General features: G+C 38.2%; 1 protein-coding gene across 1 annotated transcript in view; it reads left to right on the plus strand.

The window, feature by feature from the left end:
- The window catches only part of SEMA5A (semaphorin 5A), a 412,149-nt gene that overhangs the window by 111,266 nt on the left and 281,480 nt on the right, over positions 1-19,403 (plus strand). The window contains exon 2 of the mRNA XM_058831651.1: positions 18,927-19,125. Coding sequence (XP_058687634.1) covers positions 18,993-19,125 — 133 coding nt within the window. The 5' untranslated portion in view covers positions 18,927-18,992. The remainder of the gene's footprint in view (positions 1-18,926; positions 19,126-19,403) is intronic.

The following is a 19,403-nucleotide window of genomic DNA, read 5'->3' on the forward strand; positions in this document are numbered from 1 at the left end:
AATGAGAAAATACTCATAAATTTGGAGATACTTTTGTGCTTATGAATTAGTTTAAGAAGCAAAGTGTTGGAGTTATATTGTCATGATCAAAGGCGAAAGGCCAAAAGTGACAGCATTTCATAATGATAGCCATATAAATGGCTGGAACAGATAAGGTTACTGAAAGGAAGATGGTCATAGGAGAAGATTAGGAGAAAATAGGTAAGTTGATCTAAAGAATTTAATGAAAATATGTAAACAAGGTTGAGGAACTACTCAATAAAGTTCTGAAGAATTAACAGAATTTTAGGAGCTTAGATTGGAGCAGATATTGGGGATGAAAGCAACAGTGTGTTTGATTTTCCATCAGTGGTTTATAGATGTGAGATGGATGGATCGATGCAAGTATTAAAGAGTATTCCAACTTCCTGTACCAGCATGTATACTTCCTCTGGGAAGTTTTACAAGGGAACTTGAAATCAAAAAAATTCTGAAGGGGAAATTTTAATTTTTTTTCATTAGGTCAGGGAGGTTAGTTGCTTTTGTCAAAAATGAATTTTATTAAAACAGTAGCAAAAATGAATCTAAAGAAGCTGAAATGGAGACTGAGAATTTCTAAGTAACATGGCCAAGACTTGCAAAGACAAAAAATTATATGAAAATTTTAAATAGTGATGTGCAGTCCTGAGGAAAGAGTATTTTCCTTGCAGGAAGAGGGGATACAAGGGTGTGGTTTTAGATAAATGGATGGGAATTACAGAATAAGAGGAGTTAAAAGGGAAATATATAAGTCATTACCAATTTAAAGTAATGTGTAGGTCAATCATTTTTCCACCCACCTAATTCTTTGACTTCATTCATTTATGAAGAAAAGATCTTCCTGGGCTTACGACTCTTCTGGTGTCTTCTTTGTGGTACTGTGTATGTAGTGATGAGGATTTCTCATTGTGCAGAACCTGTGGAATTTTAACAAATGAAACATAACAATGAAAAGTTCAGTAGTAGTTCTTTGTTACAGGGAACCTGCATTGCTTCAAAGCAGCAATAGCAATTTCAGAGTCCAAGGAACTTCATTCTCTTTCAGAAACTTTGTGCCTGGTATGTAATGTAACTGCAGACCACTGAGTTGCAAACAGATTTGTATTGAAGTGATAAACTGTGCTGTGCTTGAATCTGCATATGAGGTGAAGAAGGATCAGGGAGGGATGGATGAGGTTGTTGTGCCTAATAGAAGACTCTCTGTGTCTTGCTATAGAGACTGAGACTCTTCCCATTAAAGCCCGTTAAATGTCTGAGATTAACAGCATCTAGAAGGAGGGTTTTAACACCTGGGATGAAACTAAATGGTCTTTGATTTATAATTTTAACCTCTCTGTTTTTTTCTTATGCTTAAAATTCTAGTTAACACTAAGGTTCAGCTTCCCTCACTGGCTCAACTGCCCTCCCTCAGGCCACACTCCTTGCAATAGAAGTGCTACCTTTATTCCAGATATCTCTCATTTGTTTAAAGACTCATGGGATGCTTTCTCTTGTTGTGATGACTGAAAATGTCAGTAGAACATGTAGAAAAGGCTGTTTTGAGACCTTTTGACTCTGTTGATCCAAGTTTGGTGCATTTATATATATATTTCTTTTTTCATGTGACAGAGATTTTTATACTTGCAGTGTGAGCATTAAAATATGCATTATCCATTTGCTCTGGGAGCCTTTTGGCAACACTACTGAAGGAGTTTGAATTATTTTTCACTTGGATTCAAATTGTATCTTTATAAAATGTGGTGAAATCCAGTGCTGGAAAACATGCAAGATTGACAGCCCTGGAAATTGAAATCCCTGTTAATCCATGTACTAGCTAGCACAGCCTAGCTGGAGCAGACTCTCTATCTTGGCAGCACGGCTCATGGTTAACTTGATGAGATGACCTCTGTTTCAGTTATTTATTGTTTACAGAGCATTGAAGATTTGCAAAGATTTTTCACAGCAAGAGCGATGTGTTTCAATTTCTGTTTTCATCATCTTCCTATATGGTGTGTTTATTACAGTATAAATACAGGTCTGTGTCTTTCAAAAAGCAGAGCTATAAACTCTGCCCTGAATTTCTTCTGTAAAAGTAGCATTTATGTATGGTTGTATTATTAGTTGTAGAAATTGGTAGGGCTATAGTGAAAGAAACATAATGTCTCCTGGTGACATTAGCAATTTAGGATTTCTGCTAGATCACTCTGCAGCTGTCCCATCAGCATAATGGTGAAAGTGGCATGTAACAGGAAAAAGAGTTGGCCACGTATGAAAGGATAGGGAATTTGTTCCTGTATCCAAAGTGTGTGCCTCAGAGAGTCCCATCCTCTCTCTGGGGTGAAGATTGCTGAGATAGAGCATAACAACCATATCATGCTAGGAAGTTTGTTGCTGTGTTCCACAGCTGCAGGATCAAGTCCAGGGAGCTTATGGATTCTGGTGACAGACATGGGACTCAATGAGATGGACTTCTACTTGGTTAATCTTGGGAAACCATTTATTCAACACAGGAGCAAACTCAGTTTAAATCCAGAGACAGAACCCAGAACAGAGGCAGGGGGGTGGAATTTATGGGGCAGAGCCTGGGTGGAGTTTAAGGTCGGGGACTAATAGGGACAGAGCAAGGGAGAAACCCCAGGGACACAGAACCAATCAGTACACCCCACCAGGGTCTGGGGGTGGGGCAACTCTTCCTGGGCTCACAGGGCCCATCCCCCGAGGCAGAGGGATGGAATTTACTCTCCCCAGGCTTTAAAGCCACGCCTCTTTCTTTAACAATGACTATCTGAAAAGGAATCTTTGCCTCCCTGGGCGGAGGCACCTCAGAGTTTCTGATTACTCTTTGTCAAGTTGAGTGTCATTCAAACTTTTAAGTGTCTGTCTTCTCAAGTTACACATTTCCTAACACTGCCAGAAACTGTCAATTTTTTACTTGGCCAGATGCATACAATATATGCAAGTTTCCTTGTTTGGTGTGTTTGTGGTGAGAGGTTTTTTTGTGTGTCCAATCTCTTTTCTTTTGGCCCCTTTCTAGATCAAATTCTGCATTTTATTATCACACAAAGTACACAGTGGAAAGGCATTTTATCCTCAGCATTTTCCTTCTGGGCTCTTTATTTTGAATGCCAACAATAGATTCCATAGACCCTTCTCACACGTGTGATACTTGTACCTGTTTGCACCACTGCTGCATAAAATGACACTTTTGTGCTCTGACATTTCCCACAGCCAAAGGGAGGGATTTATTTGTAAAATATTTTATTGTGCTTGTGTTTTACCTTGTGTCATTAATAGACACCATTTCCAAAGATTCTTTGTTGTCTGTTTGTTTTTTGGTTTTTTTTGTTTAATGGCCATTTTCCTTGGTATTCCTTCTCAAGCTTTGATCATGGACTGTTGTCTTGGAAGTAGATTTAACAACATGTCTTTCTGTGGCAATATGCAAATTACATCAATACTGAGACTTAGTAAATAAAGGAGAAAGGATATAACTGCCTACAGAAGAAGATAAGGGATGGAGACTGATATTTTAATCTTGTAAGGACATTTTAAGTACCACTGTCAGGTGAAGAAAAGAAATAGAAGCAAATGCAGGAAAGGAAAGGTAGTGTTTTAGCATTTTATTTTTGTTTACATGAATATCCTCTTCTGCTGATGACAGCATGTTTTGGTTACCTCGGAAAGAAGAGGAACTGAGGTTTACAGAGACTGGAAGGCTGAGGGTGGATGGACATAGAGGAGCACAAAAAGAGGTGCGGGCCCTACTGTGGGTTTTGGGGGTGTGTATATATAATATATACTTTTGGTAGTCTCAGGAAGCACTAAGGATCTTGGAGACTGCACGTCATCCAGCCTTGGCATAAAATGAAGTGGGGTCAGGAAGTTTCCCTTTAAGCAACTGTGGGGATTTTAGAAAACTTGGATACAAACTAACCAGCCCAAGAAAGCTGAATCTGTGCTTTTACTGTCAGAAAAATCTAAGCAAAGATGCAATCACTCTATGTGTTTCTACGTAGGAGCTGAAGGTGACCTTGACACGTTTGGTCTTTGAAGTGTAGATTCCTCAAAAGGACCAGTCAGAGCTATGTTTCAATGTATACAATCTGTGCATACATACTGTATGCTTATAAGATTCTGGAGTGATAAATGAAAAATGATGGCTACAAAGCTACCAAAGTGATTTTGGACAAGATGGAGACATCAGTGACACTTCACATAATTTAGTCTTTGACTGATGAAAGCTGTCAGCCACTGAGAAACCATTGAGATAGATGCAACTAAAGAAATAGAATTTTCACAATATCATTAGTTGGTGAGATAACTTTATGGAACAGCTTTTTTTCCTGAAAGCTTGTAAATGGAAATCATTAAAAAGAGCATCATCATTAAGAACTAGATAATCTAAACAAATTAAGAGGATATTTCAGACTGGGAAAAAATAGAGTATATTTATTTTATTATTTTATCTATTATTAGGCACAAATACACAGAGCAGCACAGCATATGCTCTGAAGAAAACCCACAAGAGGCTTTCCATTATTAAAACATGTATATCAAGAGCCATTCATTCCTCATTTAACTTTAGGCTATCTGACATCTCCTTATTTGTTGTTTGACAGGTTCATTGAGAGCATTATACCAGATAGTATATGATTTCTGTTGTGTCAAGTTTTACTACTTTTAAGCAGACTTAAAAATAGAACTTAAATTTTTAACCATTGCATTGGAGGAAGAAAATGAAATTATGATTTATTCCCTTTAGAAGGACTTTCTCTTTCTCTTTTTTTTTTTCCTTTTTTCTTTTCTCTTTTTTTCCTCCTTTTTTTTGTGTTGTGATATATTTTAAGATCTAGTAAAAAAATAAGCAAGTTTTTATTGACAAGGTTCAGGCATATGCAGGGATGTTCCTCATATGTGTAAAACATCTGTATGTGAATACGTGGGGTCTTGAGTATAAGCATTGTAGTAATAAAGAATTTGTCCTTTTGTTTTTACAAACACTGATGGTTTGAATATTTCAGCTGTAGAATCATCTTTGAAAATCTTTGTACCTTCGATTGTTTTTAATTTTACCTGGTTTATTTTAGGAAAGGATTTATTAACTTGATATTTCCCAGAAACGTGAAAATATCTCTTTCTTACTCCAGGATTTAGTGAGTAACTAAATATGTGGATGAACTTTCAGAAAGATCTAACAGAAATAAATTTTTTTCCTTCTGACTTCTTACTCTAGGATTCTAGTAGCTTTGTCAGAGTTCCCTATGTTTCTGATGAACATCTTCAGAAGACAGAACTGATACAGAGGGGAGCTGTCCAATTTTTCTGTTTAAGTTCTAATTGAATCAGAGATCTATATGCAAGATCTGATATGCAAGAGTGTCATTTGGATTGGTGGAACCCCCTTTGCTTATAGTCATGGGAGTTAATAATGGGATTAGAGGGAATATTAAATAGTGCTTTCATGTGCGTGTTAAATCTTTCTAAGTGTGTGGTAAAAATCTTGTGGATGTATAAATTATATAAATCATCATCTTTGCAGTGATAGTGTTAAAGGGCAACAAAGTGAAGTAGCAACCTACTTGCCCCTTGTGCAATCTCCTGTGGTGCAAGATGTCTCTGCCTATGGGACACAATGACCAGAGTTGGACCTAGATGATCATTAAGGTCACTTTTAACCAAAACCGTTCTGTCATTATCTGATACTAATTGTATATGAACTTGTCGTGGTTTTAAAGCAGTAACTAAAAAATCACTAGAAAACTTACTTATTTCTTGCTGTGAGATATGGATTAGAACAAGAGCAAAACAGGCTAAAACTTAAAAGGAACAAAGAAAGTTTATTAACAAAAACTACAAGAATAAGAAACAAGAATAAAACCTCCAGAAACCCTTTTTTCCCCCAACTACCCAACTGTTCCCTTGTTCACATGACAACATAGAGACAAAAAAACTGGTGATTAAAACATTCCCAATTCTTGCTATAGTCCTTTCATCCGTCTTCGCAGAGAAAAAGAAGTCTTCTTCTGCTAATCTATGGAGTTTTTCCCAAGAAAACTATCTTCTTCATAGCTTTCTGTTTCTCTAATGCCAGCTGCCCAGAAATTCTGCCATCAGTTTACTCCTCCCATTTCACATCACTCTGAGGTATGTTATGGGTCAATGAGTTTAGGGATGTCATTTTTAAGGATGAGTTATTCAAAGGCAGAACTTCATCTGTTTTTGTGAGCCTCTCTGGAAACAGGTTTTCTCTTTGCTTCTTAAAGGCCATAAATCTTCAACTATTACTTCTCCCTGCCCTGGTCCGGCATCTCACAGGATCATAACCACTTCACCATTTGCTCAAAATCCACACTTTGAACACTCCATTCCTCCCAATATACTCTGTCATGAATTAAAGGAGTTTTTTTTCAGAACACTACTGTCCATCTCCATAGCTTTAACAGAAAAATATTTCAGCTTATTAAAGCATCTCCTTATTTTCTCTTCCCCCTCTAAAACTTAATTCCTTTCTTCACTGTCTTTGATAATTTCTGGTGTCTCTTTACATTTTGATCACTCTCTCTTCTCCCTTCTCTGGGAAAAAAAAGGATTAATCTGCAAGTCTCATCCAAGTAGTAAAAGAGTTAAAGTTTTACTCAAGCATCCTCATGGTGTCAGGTTTCAGTTCAGCGGCAGAAGCTGCAAAAGGAGCCAGGCTGGCCGGCTCCACTTTTCTCCCCCCCACACCCCTCTGTGGCCTTGTCCAGCCCGTTGCAGGGGGAGGAGGCTGAGCCGGAGCCTGTTACCTCTTCAGAAGCCAGAAACCAAAGAGAGCAAGAAATTCCCAGGCTTACATCTTAAGGTAGGTGTTCACAGGTTGATCTCACTTTTCAATGGTCAAAACCACTGTCAGTTCCTAGAAATGGTTTGTTATTGGCTAGGAGAAAAAACTCCCATCAGCCTCCAGCAGTTTCAACTTTCCTAGCTCTCAAAGCTAATCTTAAAGGTGCAGAATTTAATATATATAAAGCAGGTGATTGGGAATACCAGTATCATAAAGTCACCCCAGGACAGAACTGTTCTAATTTGTATAATCAGTGCAGACTGAACTGTTGGATGGTTCAGGCCACCTATCCTGTTGGATACTCTATTGCTTATCTGGTGAAAGAATCCAGAAGCTTGGTGAGGTGTGTGTGTTTTGAATGCTTACCTTCATAGAAAACCTACCTATAAATGAGTAGGTGTGGAACAGAAGTATTCTGTAGCAGTGGTGTGGGATGGGAGCTCTGAGCTGCCTTACCTCTCTTTCTCCTTCAGATCAGTCTGCTAAACCTTGCTGTCACTTAAGCTGTTGCTGTGAAGGCAGAATATATTGGTTATTGATGGAAAGAAACAAATCAAAAACTGATAATTAGATAGGAGTTGAGAGAAGTTGGGAGTCTGAAAAGCATTTGCAAATGGGGCCACAGGGCTGAGCGGATTTGCCATAAAAGTTGTGCTCTCCTCCACTGTGTTTTGGTTTTCTTAGCTGTGACCACCCTGCGTTTGCTGAGAATGATAATACCCTTTAAAACTGTACCAAAGGACTTCAGGACTGAACCCACTGCAAGATGAAGTTGCCTTTATTATCTAACTGAAGCAGGCTGTCACAATAGTCGTTTCATGACATTTTGGAGCTCATCCAGCTGTTCTTTAAAGTAGTAACTGCTTTAATACAATCTTTATTTTGGAAGTTTTCCTAGTATTAATATGCAGAATACCTGCCAATAGTTATGTTTAACTGTACAATTTTGTCCTTTAGATTGGTGATTCACATTTAAAATGTGAATTATTGTGAATAATAATTCACATATATAATATTGTACATAATATTATATATAATACATATAATAATTCACATAATATTGTAAAGTATAATGTGAAAAATATGAAATATTAAGTTTCTATGAAAGCTAAATACCAGGTGTTATCAAGTACTTACACTATACTATACTATACTATACTATACTATACTATACTATACTATACTATACTATACTGTACTTCTTGTCATTTACACACTAAAATACAGAAAACTTTTAAGTTGAACATAATTTTTTTTTAGAAAAAAGCTATTTGAAACTGTTGCATCACTGTCTTCTTTCTGGTTTCTCTTTACATCCATGTACAAATTTTGGCATGTTTTTTAGTACAGCTTACAAATATAAAAAAGTATGTCCAGATGGCTACAGAAATAATTTGTGATGTGATGATCTTCCATTTAATTATTCAACACATGTGACTCCAATCTCTGTTGCCTTTTCCCAATTTATATAGAAAGCAACAGCTAAGCTTGCATTACTTTCTTATTGCTTCCTTTTTACCTGCTTCAATTAATTTCATCTTTGCTTGAAACTACTTTTATACATCTTCAAGATTTGACAAAATTTTTTCATCCAACTCTAACCTTAATCTTCTTCATCCTCTGCTCAGGTGATGCAATTTCTCTTTTCCCAGATATTTTTTCCTATGGTTATCTCAGTGATTTGTCACCTGCTGCTCTGTTGCATTGACCTCCTCCCAGTCCTGAACTTGTGCTTTTAGTCCAATCGAGTAATGTTTCTAAATTTTTGTTGGTGTTTTTTTTTAGTTTTTTGGACAGCTTTCAAATCACAAGCTTTTGCAATATATGAGTGAATATATGAGTGAAGTTTCAGCACATTGTTAATGCAAATTAAGTCACAGCTTTACTTGTATTGTTACCCTGGTCCCACATAGATTCCTAATTCTCATTGGTGAAATTTTAAAATTCACTTTTTTTGTGACTGAAAAGCTTGCAGTACAAGACGCAGGCCTTAGCAGAAAATGGAAACGTTGGCTGTGCTTAGTCAGAGGGGCATCCAGCCCAGCATCTGGTCTTAGGAGCTGACAGCACATAGCTCAGGGAAGAGGGTAAGACTGCAGCAAGCAGAAAACAGGATTTTTCCAGGATATTGTTGTAGTTTCAGGCTCAGGAAATGCTGAATTTCACACTGCTAAATTGTAGTTTCTAGATATTTTATAGCTATCAATGGGTCAATTTTCTGAAGGTCTTCCTGATCCCATTTTGAAACTCTAATTTTTTTAAATGAACAGGGATGAACACTGTTCTCAACTGCTATTTCTCTCATCACTTGAAACTGTATTTCTACTACAGAACAGCTTGTGTTCTATGTCGTTGATGGTGTTGACAATCTGTTGGGCTCTAAGAAAATGTGTTTGGTTTGCCAATAATAGCACCAACTGGAAAAGATGCTGGCAAGTGTTGTGTAGACAGAAAAAAGAAGCTGAAAAGCAGGGCTATGTATGTTGATCCCTTATTTGCTACAGTTCTTTCTCCATTTCCTTTTCCTGCCCTAACTGACACTTCTGTCCTATCTTGGATCATTTTCTTTCACTTCATGCCTTTCCCTTGTTAAACCTTTTCTTTTTTTTCTTTCACTTTTCAGACTTTTATTTGTAAACAATCATTACCATTTCATTTTTCAGTTAAAGTTATTTTGTAAAAGAAAAACTTTGCTGGCTTTGTAGTTTGTCTGAGGTGGAGAATCCTTCATTGCCTCATTTCAGATGGACAGTCTTAAGGATCAGAGTTCAGTGGATGTCCCAAGCACTGCATGCTTGGGGAAATGCTCTCTCAATGACTGGAACAAGGCACTAGATATGAGTAGAAAGAAACTTTAAGTAGGAAGCTGTGTCTTGGGAGGATATCAGAAAGGCTGAGGAGCTAATGGACAGCAAAGAAAAAAAAGGAATTTGAAAAAAGTGCTGAGATTGTATTGGAACTTGGGCCTAGTCTGCTGATTTGACTTTATTCCTACCCCTAAGTTGCCTGTGGTTCTCTTCTGCATAGTCCAGCTGGGTTAGCCTGTGATTGTTCAGGTGGCTGAGGTCCACTAGCTCTACACCCCACTGATGAGGCAGAGAAGCCCACAATGTGGTAATTGGGTTCTATTAAAAACTCCTGGCTTCACTCAGGCCAGTGTTCGTGAATGTCTTGGTTTTGGAAGATAGGTGTCTGCTAGGGATGGCAGAAGCCTCCCTTGGAATGAAAAATGTAGACCCCCTCCCTCTGAATTATTATAATTCTGAAATCAAGGGGCTCTCAGGCAGAGAGATCTGAGGATAGGAATAACAGTTCTTTACTAGTATTTATAACAAGGCAAACAAACAACAGTAACTACAGTGTTAGCAAGAAAACAGAACCAAGGACCCCGTGATAGCCTTCTCGGCTGAGACGGGAAGGGATGGAGGAGAGGCTTTGTTTCAGAAACCCCCTCAGGTGGGCAGTCCTGGTGCTCCTGCAGGGCTCTGAGGAACACTCAGCTGGAGCAGCAGGGATGAGCAGAGATCCTGGGCTGGTGGCTGAGGTGTATCAGCAGCTCCACGACAGTGGCTGGCACTGCCACACATCCCGGCAGGACACGGAGTGCGAGGCCACCAAGGAAGAGGGAAGAAGAAGAAGCAGCAGCTCTGTCTGGGTGATGGCAAAATTCCCTTCTCCCCACTGCAACAGCTCCGTGACCCAAGTGTTCTTTCTCCGAAGCTGAAGAAGCCTGCCAAACTGTCCCCACCCTCTTTTTTTCCTGCCCCCTTCCCCCTGGACCTGGCCGAACTCTTTGTGTTATTCAAGTATCCACCAAGTACTCGTAGTTAGCTTCCTCCCCCCCCCCCCCCCCCTCCCCCCGCAAGTAATGGGTAAAAATTCCACAGGCAAGCCAGAACTAAAAGAAGGACACCTAACCCCCAACAGTGAAGCAGTGCTTCCTTTGCTGAAATCACCAATATCAGCTCTATGAGAAGTGCTGGAGAACTAACTTTGATGACAGATTCTTGTTTTATGAGTCACCCTTAGATAATACCCTACAGATATTAGCTGTCTTTTGGCAGAATGTCACTTTAAATTCAAGGACTGATTTTTGACTGTGTTAGTCAATGACAGCTGATGGCTGTCTGCCTCTTGTAGAACTTAAAATTCATGCCACCGCAGGAATGAATGACTGTCAAAAAGAACTTGAAGGAACTCAGTAATCAGTTTTTTAATTGAAGCTGACTCTCACTTTATGCAAATACAGATTAGAATATGCTACTCTGCCTCATAATAAGCAGTTTGCATTGCTGGGTCCAGTGATGAGACTTGGTGGTGTGAAAAACGAAGTTCACTCCTGTAAAATTTTAAAAAGGTTTAATAAAGACAATAAGAGACATAAAATAAAGCAAAGAGTTACGGCTGGGTGCCTTGGTGCACTGCCAAGAGCACACCTGGTATCTTGGGAATACCCTTTTTATCCCCTCCTGCTGTGAGGGTTTAATGCATATTCAAAGCATGTCCCCTCCCTGGTTCCGCCTTCTTAGAACATGCTCTTGTACAGTTTTATTTTCTGCTGGTCAGCATTTTTTTTTGCTGGTCATCATTATTCTAGCTGGTCAGCTTTAATTGGAGTTTGGTTTCCTTTCTTCTGCAAATGGTCAGTGTTGATAACAGTCCGGGCCCCTCATCCTCCCTTTGAGGGCAGCTGGGCTTCATATCTTTCCCCCCTGCCAACGTCCTGGTACCGGCTCTTTGATAACAGTTTGCTCTCCATTTCCTGCTGCTGATAATAGCCTGTTTTCCACTGTCCTTCTGTTGGAAACAGCTTGGTCCTCCCATTGTCTTGCCTGTTGGAGTTATCTTGCCTTGTTCGGATGAAACATATCCTTACCATTCAGAATTCCTATCTAAGCCTATAACTTGCTAAGAGAGAAAAGAATATAGCAAAAGCATATAGCATATAGCATTTATCAGAATACTTGTGAAAAGCCAATATTTACAACATGAATTCACAACAGTAGTGTATGACTGGATTATTTCACTGAAGAAGATCTGTAGCCTCCAGTGTCATCTCAATGTTTAGTAAGGTGATTTTTGAGCTGTCGCTCTAACTTGTATCTGACTGATATGCAAATTGTTTTTCTAAAGGTATACTGAGGAAGGAATGTATTTCAAAGTAATTATACTATAAAGAGATATAGCTTTGGTGTTTTTGTGCATTTGAAAGGAAACAGGATGCACAACATTAAAAGCGGCTGCTTGTGGGATTTTTTGTGTTTCAGTTTGGTTTTTTTTTTTTTGTTGTTGTTGTTTGTTTGAAAGAATCCTCTTGATGCCTGCTTCTGGCCTCCATCCCTTTTTCTTTCTGATCACCAGGGTTTGTCACTGCTGGTGAATTGAGAGCATATACATTGCCATAGAATTTAGCTAAATTTTTTGGTAGGTCTGGTGTAATAAATTAATCTGTAAATAAAAATTCGTAAAAGTATAAATAAGATATGTATGTGTTGTAATGATATAAAATCCAAAATGTAAAAAAATCCTTCTCCGGGTCTGGCCGGGAGTTTCCTCCAAGAGGCAACAGATTGCAGCCAACACCCAGATAACGAACATCAGCTCAGAAAATAGACAGGACGAGGGCCATCAGGAAAACAAAAGAACTGGCTGGGAGGAGATATCCATCTCCGGACCTGAACAACGCCCCTGCAGATCTCTGTTGGGAAACAATCAGGTCGACAAAAAGACAAGCCCTGAAAAAAGTAGTCGTCGCCAGACCTGAACACCCCACCTGTCAAACCGGTGTTGGAGAAGCAATCAAAAGAAACAAAGGAAAGACACTGCCGAGATATCCATCGGCACCGCCCCGGATCACACCACTCTGCCTTGATGACACAAATTGAAATACATACAGAATCTCTTTACATATGAGGAGATTCTGTCCGGACACTTGTTAGTTCTATTTTTCCATGCCAGGAAATCCATTCACCAGGCAATCAAGGACACTTGGTGAAGGGAGCCTGCTTGGAATTCTAGCCTGAGGACATAAAATCTCTATAAAACCCCAGGCTTGAGAACACTCAAACGTGGATTTGGGAACCCTGCACCTCTGGTGTAGACCCTGTCCACCCAGCGCTGCGCTGACCGTTTTATTGTGTTTTTTTCTCGTTGTTTGTTCTTTGTTGTTTATTAATAAATTTCTCTTTTTATTTTTATCCTGAAATTGCCTTTGCATTTATAACATGGTGGCAGCCTTTTTTACGTGTTCCTTTCTCTAACAATCTTTCAAAAGTTTTTTATGAGTTTGAGGAGTTTGGCTTTAACAAGTCAAGAAAAATTACAGAAAAAGGGACTGAGCTACATTGTAGGGGTATTCATGAAACCCTCTTTCCTGATTTGTGTACGTGCTTACTAGTGGTATACAACAGTGTGGTCTTTTTTTTGGTGAAGAGGAAACAACAGTTCTCCCTGTTTTCTTGTCACTTGCAGCAGTAAAAAAGTGTTCTCTTTTTTTTTAATAAATTGTGAGAAAGGTACCACTAGCAATACAGTAGACAAACTAGGTATTTCTCATAAAATTGTCATGACCAAAGATGAAATAATTACTGTTTTTTAAAAGTGTATGCAGTAGCAATGTGGGACAACATCTTTCGTTGTACTCATAGTTCTGTTCTAATGACCCATAGAATGTACAGTTTGTTTCATTAGTTAAATACTTTTTTTTTCCAGGTCTGTGCTAGTGCATCTGGAGTAGTTACTTCACATGAGAAATTTTTTCCCAAATCTTTACTGTTTTGCAAAGATGTGGAGAAAAGTCCCCCCTGAAAGTGGAATGAGTCTCCTGCAACAAATTATATGAACAGCATCTGCAAGAGCAAACACTGCATGTAAAGAAACCCCAGACCTGCTCGTGAATGCCTGTACCCAGAACCAGTCCTGAAATTGGCAACTTTTAAACATGCTAAACCCTGCTGTATGTATACTTATATTGATATAAGCTCACTTCGTCTTTCACTAAAAATGTAGTTTTAAACTTATAGAATAGGCTATAGAACTTACAGAATCATCAAAGATAATTATTTGAAAGCATCTTTGCTTTGTAACAACTGCAGCTAGTGTGGCAGCTTTTGCATACAGTACTTTATTTTGATTGAACAAAGAAAATGTAGTTTATAATTCAAAGGTAAATTGTACTTCCAACACGGTGTACTTTAACTGATCTAGAAATACTGACATCCTGATTATTTGACTTTAAATATATTACTTCAGTGCCTGGAGGGAATAGTCTCTAAATGAATCTGCTTGGACCTAGCAATAGCAGTTACCTGCCTTGCATGCTTATCTGTGCACACTTTTTCTCTTTTGCAATAGGTGTCTTTTTTTGGTTCAGCTGAAACAGAAAATCTTGAATTGATGGGTTTTTTCTTCATCAAATACTGTTGGAGAAACCAAAGGCTACATTTGTAAAGTATACCTTTGCCTATTGTGCCTCATTTATCTTTATGTTTCTTCTAGGCAAGGTGGATCAAAACAAAGGGAATGAGGGATAGAGTAAGGGCACAAGACCCTTAACATACAGGAATAAAAAATATATTGCAATAAATTGCATCTTATAGTGCTGCTTATTCTGCTTTCTTTTTCATTCTGCATCTTCAGATTGTTTTACAAACTTGTAAAATGCAATTTGTTGAAAGTCTGAATAAAGGCCTCTGCTATAAAAGTTTTGCAAATAACAGGTGAATGTACAGTCTCCTCAAATATTTAGCAATAGTTAAAAAGCTGATCAGTGTCAATATTTGGATATATTTTTTTTGAAGAGTTTTGACCTGACCATCATTGTTGAGAGAGATTTACATATGGAAATTATATTGAAATCAAGGAAACCAGCTTAATCTTAACATGTTTAGGGTTCTCTTGGCTTTGTCTTGTCTTGTATTGCTTCAGGCTAGCTTGGCATGAAAGCTGCACTTTCAATAAGGCGAAGGGGCGATTTCAGGAAAGATTGCTTTGCCTGGTTCAAGCCTTCTGATTTGTTGCAGTGTTTCAGGTTTGTGTTGCATGCTTCTATGGGCTCACTCCTACAGCTGCACTCTTGGGCAGCAATGGAACTTGTAGAGCAGTCCTTACTCAAGGGTGTACAGAAGGGAGCAATCTAACAAGTTCTGTGGAAAAATACTCAGTTTTGAGATCTTTTCTAAGGTTAATCACTTCATGCTGTGGGTATATGTTGAAGGTGTGTGTTTCTCTGTATTTTTTGCAGGGTTTGGGGATGTATGGGGTTTTTGGTTCTTGGGTGAAGAGTTTGGTTTGGTTGGTTTTCTTTGTTATGTTTGTGGATCTTAAAAATCACATTTTTTATTTTTTACTCTAGCAGTGTATTAGGTTCAGTCTCCAGACTCCTTTCTTCTTCCATGCATACAGTAGTGTAGTGAAAAGGATAGAAACTTAAAAACTTGTGATGAAGTCTCTATCTGCTGCCTTGATTTACTGTTCTTTTGTCACTTGGGGCCTCTGAAGAGTCTTCTCTGAGTTGTTGCAAGTTAGCTTCTCCTCACAATTCCCTGCAATAATATATTTAAATTAATACATCCAAAATCATTAATAGACTAAAATTAATAAAATAGTGCAATACATATAAAGAGATAGAGGTCAAGGTAGAAAGAAACTGAGACTGTAACTGTTTTTTTCTGAGATATATGTTCAGAAGTGTATTTCTTTGTTTCTCCTTTCTCCTTGTCTTTGGATATTCTAAATGAGAGGGTGTTTCCTGCCTCAGTTTTTGCCATGTGAGATGCATGCAGTGAGAGAAAGAGTTCAGCTAGTAAGGAAAAAAGTCCTTGGCCCCAAAATTCTTCCACAGCATGGTTATAAAATGTAAACAACTGTGTCAGAAACCACCTATGGGATGTAAGTAGTGTGTCATGAAGCAGGATGCTGTTTGGATTTAAAGGCCAGAGAAAGGTGGTGTTGTGAAGGAATCTTTGTTTCTTCTACTGAGTTCTGTTCACAGGGGACAGGTGGGAGAAGTCCTCTTGATACCTGCAGGGTTGTCTTGGGTTGCAATGCCAGATGTAACCAAAAGTATGCATTCTATTACCATATTTAAAACCAGGTGTGGCAGTGTCCTTTATCTCTTCAATGACCCATCTTCCCTCCAGGGGGATATCTTCTGTTAATGGGCCATTGAGTCTCAGTGCATGACTGATAAAATTACATCATCCCATCGTGAGATGCTCCACCCAGGGGGAGGAGCCAAGCTTTCCTACCTAGATATAATCAGAGATTTAGAATACCACAGGTAGCCTTTCTTCACTGAGAAAGGAAGACTGGACCCCTCTGCACCGCCACTGGACCTTCAGAGGAAAACTACACCCTTCTAAAGGATCATTGCTTGAACAGAACCACATCTGTAACTCCAAGAGGACTGCAGCCATCATTTAACTGGACTGCTACCAACACCCTGACCAACAAGGTGTCAGGTTGCATTCTGACTCTGACTCTATATTCTACTCTGTCACTAGTTTTTTTTGTATTACTGCATTTTCATTTTAATTTCCCTAGTTAAGAACTCCTAGTCCCATATCTTTGTCTGAGAGTCCCTTGATTTCAAGATTATAGTAATTCAGAGGGGGAGTTGGCTAACATTTTTCCATTTCAAGGGAAGTTTCTGTCTTCCTTAGCAGAAACCTGTCTTTTCAAACCAAGACAAGGGTACAGGACATCGGGCCTATTAACATTTACATCTTAGTCATTACTAATACTACTATTAGTCCCATGAAATTAAGTATCCTTTCTGTAGTGGAAACCAAGGCATATATACCCATGTGTGTATTTAATATTTGGATGAGGGGTAGTGGTCCTTTTCTTTCTTTCTGGAGAAACAGGATTGTCTTTTTGCTGTGTTTGCTGAGTAGAGCTAGGGGTTTTTTGAAACTTGGCTGGGGTGGGAAAACCTGGTTACATAAAGACCATGGGCTTGATTTACAGCCAGAGAGACTGAGAAAGCTTTGATTTCAGTGCAAATGTTTCATTTTATTCTTGTTTAATTCCATTTCCATTATATTCACACATTTATGAGTATTTCTGAGACTTTCAAAATTAAAAGAAAGCTTTGGATTTTGTTTGAGATTTTTTGTTTGTTTTTTTTTTTGTTCTTGTTTTGTTTTCTGTTTTGTTTTTCATTTTGTTTCAAATGAGAAAATACCATGTTTCTAAGTCTTGGGATACTTGCTGCTACACTATGAACAGAAAAAAATCCAGGTTTTGAGACCTTCATGAAGGTATCAGACCTTCATTTTGCTTCCTAAATTCACAAACATAATTTTTCAGAAATGTGAATTAGAAGTAGCTGTTAGTATTTGTATGATCTGTAAACTGTGAATAGAAACACTACAACCCCCATAGACTACTTGAATTTGTGTAAGAATAGTGCATCATACATTTAAATATAAATCTTGCAGAAAATTGACTATTAAACATTGGATCAAGTGCTTTATGGACTACCTGCATTAGTATTCAGAATTTCTGTTAAAAGATACTGCCTGCTGTGAGCCACAAGCAATTTGTAGGGCCAGATTTATATTGGTGCATGACATCATAAAACACTTCTTAGGAAAGTAAGAATGTGATTCTAACTGCCTCAAAGCTTCTCCTCCTTTTTTTTCAGTATGTTAAGAAAATTTTGCAAAGAAGCTAAAATTGACTATTAAATTTACTTCTCAGAGGTATTATGTCTTTAATCTATTTATTAAGTTTAAATTAATGAGGATTGGAAGTGTCCACATCTAAGCTGGAAGACAACTAAAGGCAGCAAAATAAGGTGGTAAGAGAAGAGCAGTTTGTCTTATGAAGGCTGGTGCTAGTAATCTTAGGGACCAATGGGTACTATCCATTCTGCCTTCTGAATGTAGCTTTTAGAACACACTGCTGTTACTGTGGAGTGTCTTTTCATTAACAGCCCTTCATTTTAGGCATCTAGGATGTTTATTTTATGCAAATAGAAAGTTTCCACCTTATTAAACAGCACAATACAGTTCAGTGAGATCAAACATATTAGAGGTCAAAATCACTGATTTTCTTTTCCTGAATTTCTCCATTAATTAGCAGAGTGACATTTCTGCCTTTATGGAGCTGTCTTAAATCTCTGGTCTTCCCCCATGATAGGCAATGATGTCTCATATCTGCATGTTATCAGCACACAAGCCTGTGTAACTCACTAAAGCTGCTAGCGGTGAAAGTTTCTTTTGGGTTGTATGATAAGTTGTTACTGCTTGGCACATTTTTAGTGATGAAACAAAAGGAACTGGGTTGGATCTAAAATCATATTGACACCATATTCTATTACTTATATAAAGGTCTGGTTATTGGATATTTTAAGAAATTGAGGAGTTGAACTTCAACTTTTTTTCTGATTCTGAATGAAAACCATTGCATTACTGATTGGTATGTAAATTTTATTAGAAAGGGGTCTTCATCATTTGAGTCTGCAACTCACAGCCTTGTCATCAGTTAGGAAATGGATCGGAACTAAGGCAATGTCAGAACCAGTGACCATCACTGCTGTAAAGCAGAAGTGTGTGTCAGAGCATTGGGGTGAATCATGTCCTACTCCTTTCTGTGCTGTTCCATACAAACTCTACAGATCAGCAAAAAATACATGCTCTAGGGCTTTTTTTCTCTCAAAGTAGTCATTGACATGAGGGAGCAATTCCTTTTCTACCTTGTACTTGCAAGAAGTCAAAGCACTCCTTCATCACTGAGGATATCAGGGCAAGAAGCAGTAGATGCAAATGAACAGGAAAGATAGATTTAAATATGTTTGCTTTAAGATGATAAAATAAAAAAACTGCTGGAGAATATTCTTTTCCCCACATATTACAAAATAAAAAAGAGGGACTAATGAATATCAGTATTTAATCCTGCTGCGTGATAGATCAATTTTCCTAAATTGGGTAACTGATGATAGGTATGTGAAGTAATTAGAGGAGCAGATGACAGCGTGATTTTGAGTAGTCAAATGCTACACAGAAAGAAAGCAATGTTGTTTTGTTTTAAACTTCAAGAATTGTCTAATTTTTTCTGTGGTTTGCTCTTGTTCTTAAATAAATTTCTTTGAATTCTCCAGGTGCTTTTCCTACATGAGTGCAAGAAGAGTAGACTGGTAAAAGAAGTGACTGCTGTGGAGAACAGCATGACCACCATGAAAGGAAGTTACTTTCTCACACTGCTCTTGGCAGGACTTGGGGTGTTAGGAATAGTGGAGTCAACAACAACAGAAGATACGCAATGCCACAGAGCTGAGCACCCAATTATTGCATACAAAGGTAAGATGTAAATGCCAAAAATATTTTCCAGAAATAGGCTAAGTATTGTGTTATCACTTCATGGAAACCTCTGCTTTTAATGTAGAATGGCATGGAAAAAAAACACATTCCAGTACTGTTATGTAAAAATCTGGGCTGTATTCTGTGCAAATTTTATACATGCAGTCTTTCAAATTATGTTTGACCCAATCGCAGAGTTTCTCGGCTAGCTCAGAGATGGGGTTTTTCCTCACTCCAGCTCGAGCCCAGGAGTAGGATTTGAGCTCACCAATGCAATT

This window comes from Poecile atricapillus, chromosome 2, assembly GCF_030490865.1.
Source record: "Poecile atricapillus isolate bPoeAtr1 chromosome 2, bPoeAtr1.hap1, whole genome shotgun sequence".
Taxonomy (NCBI): domain Eukaryota; kingdom Metazoa; phylum Chordata; class Aves; order Passeriformes; family Paridae; genus Poecile; species Poecile atricapillus.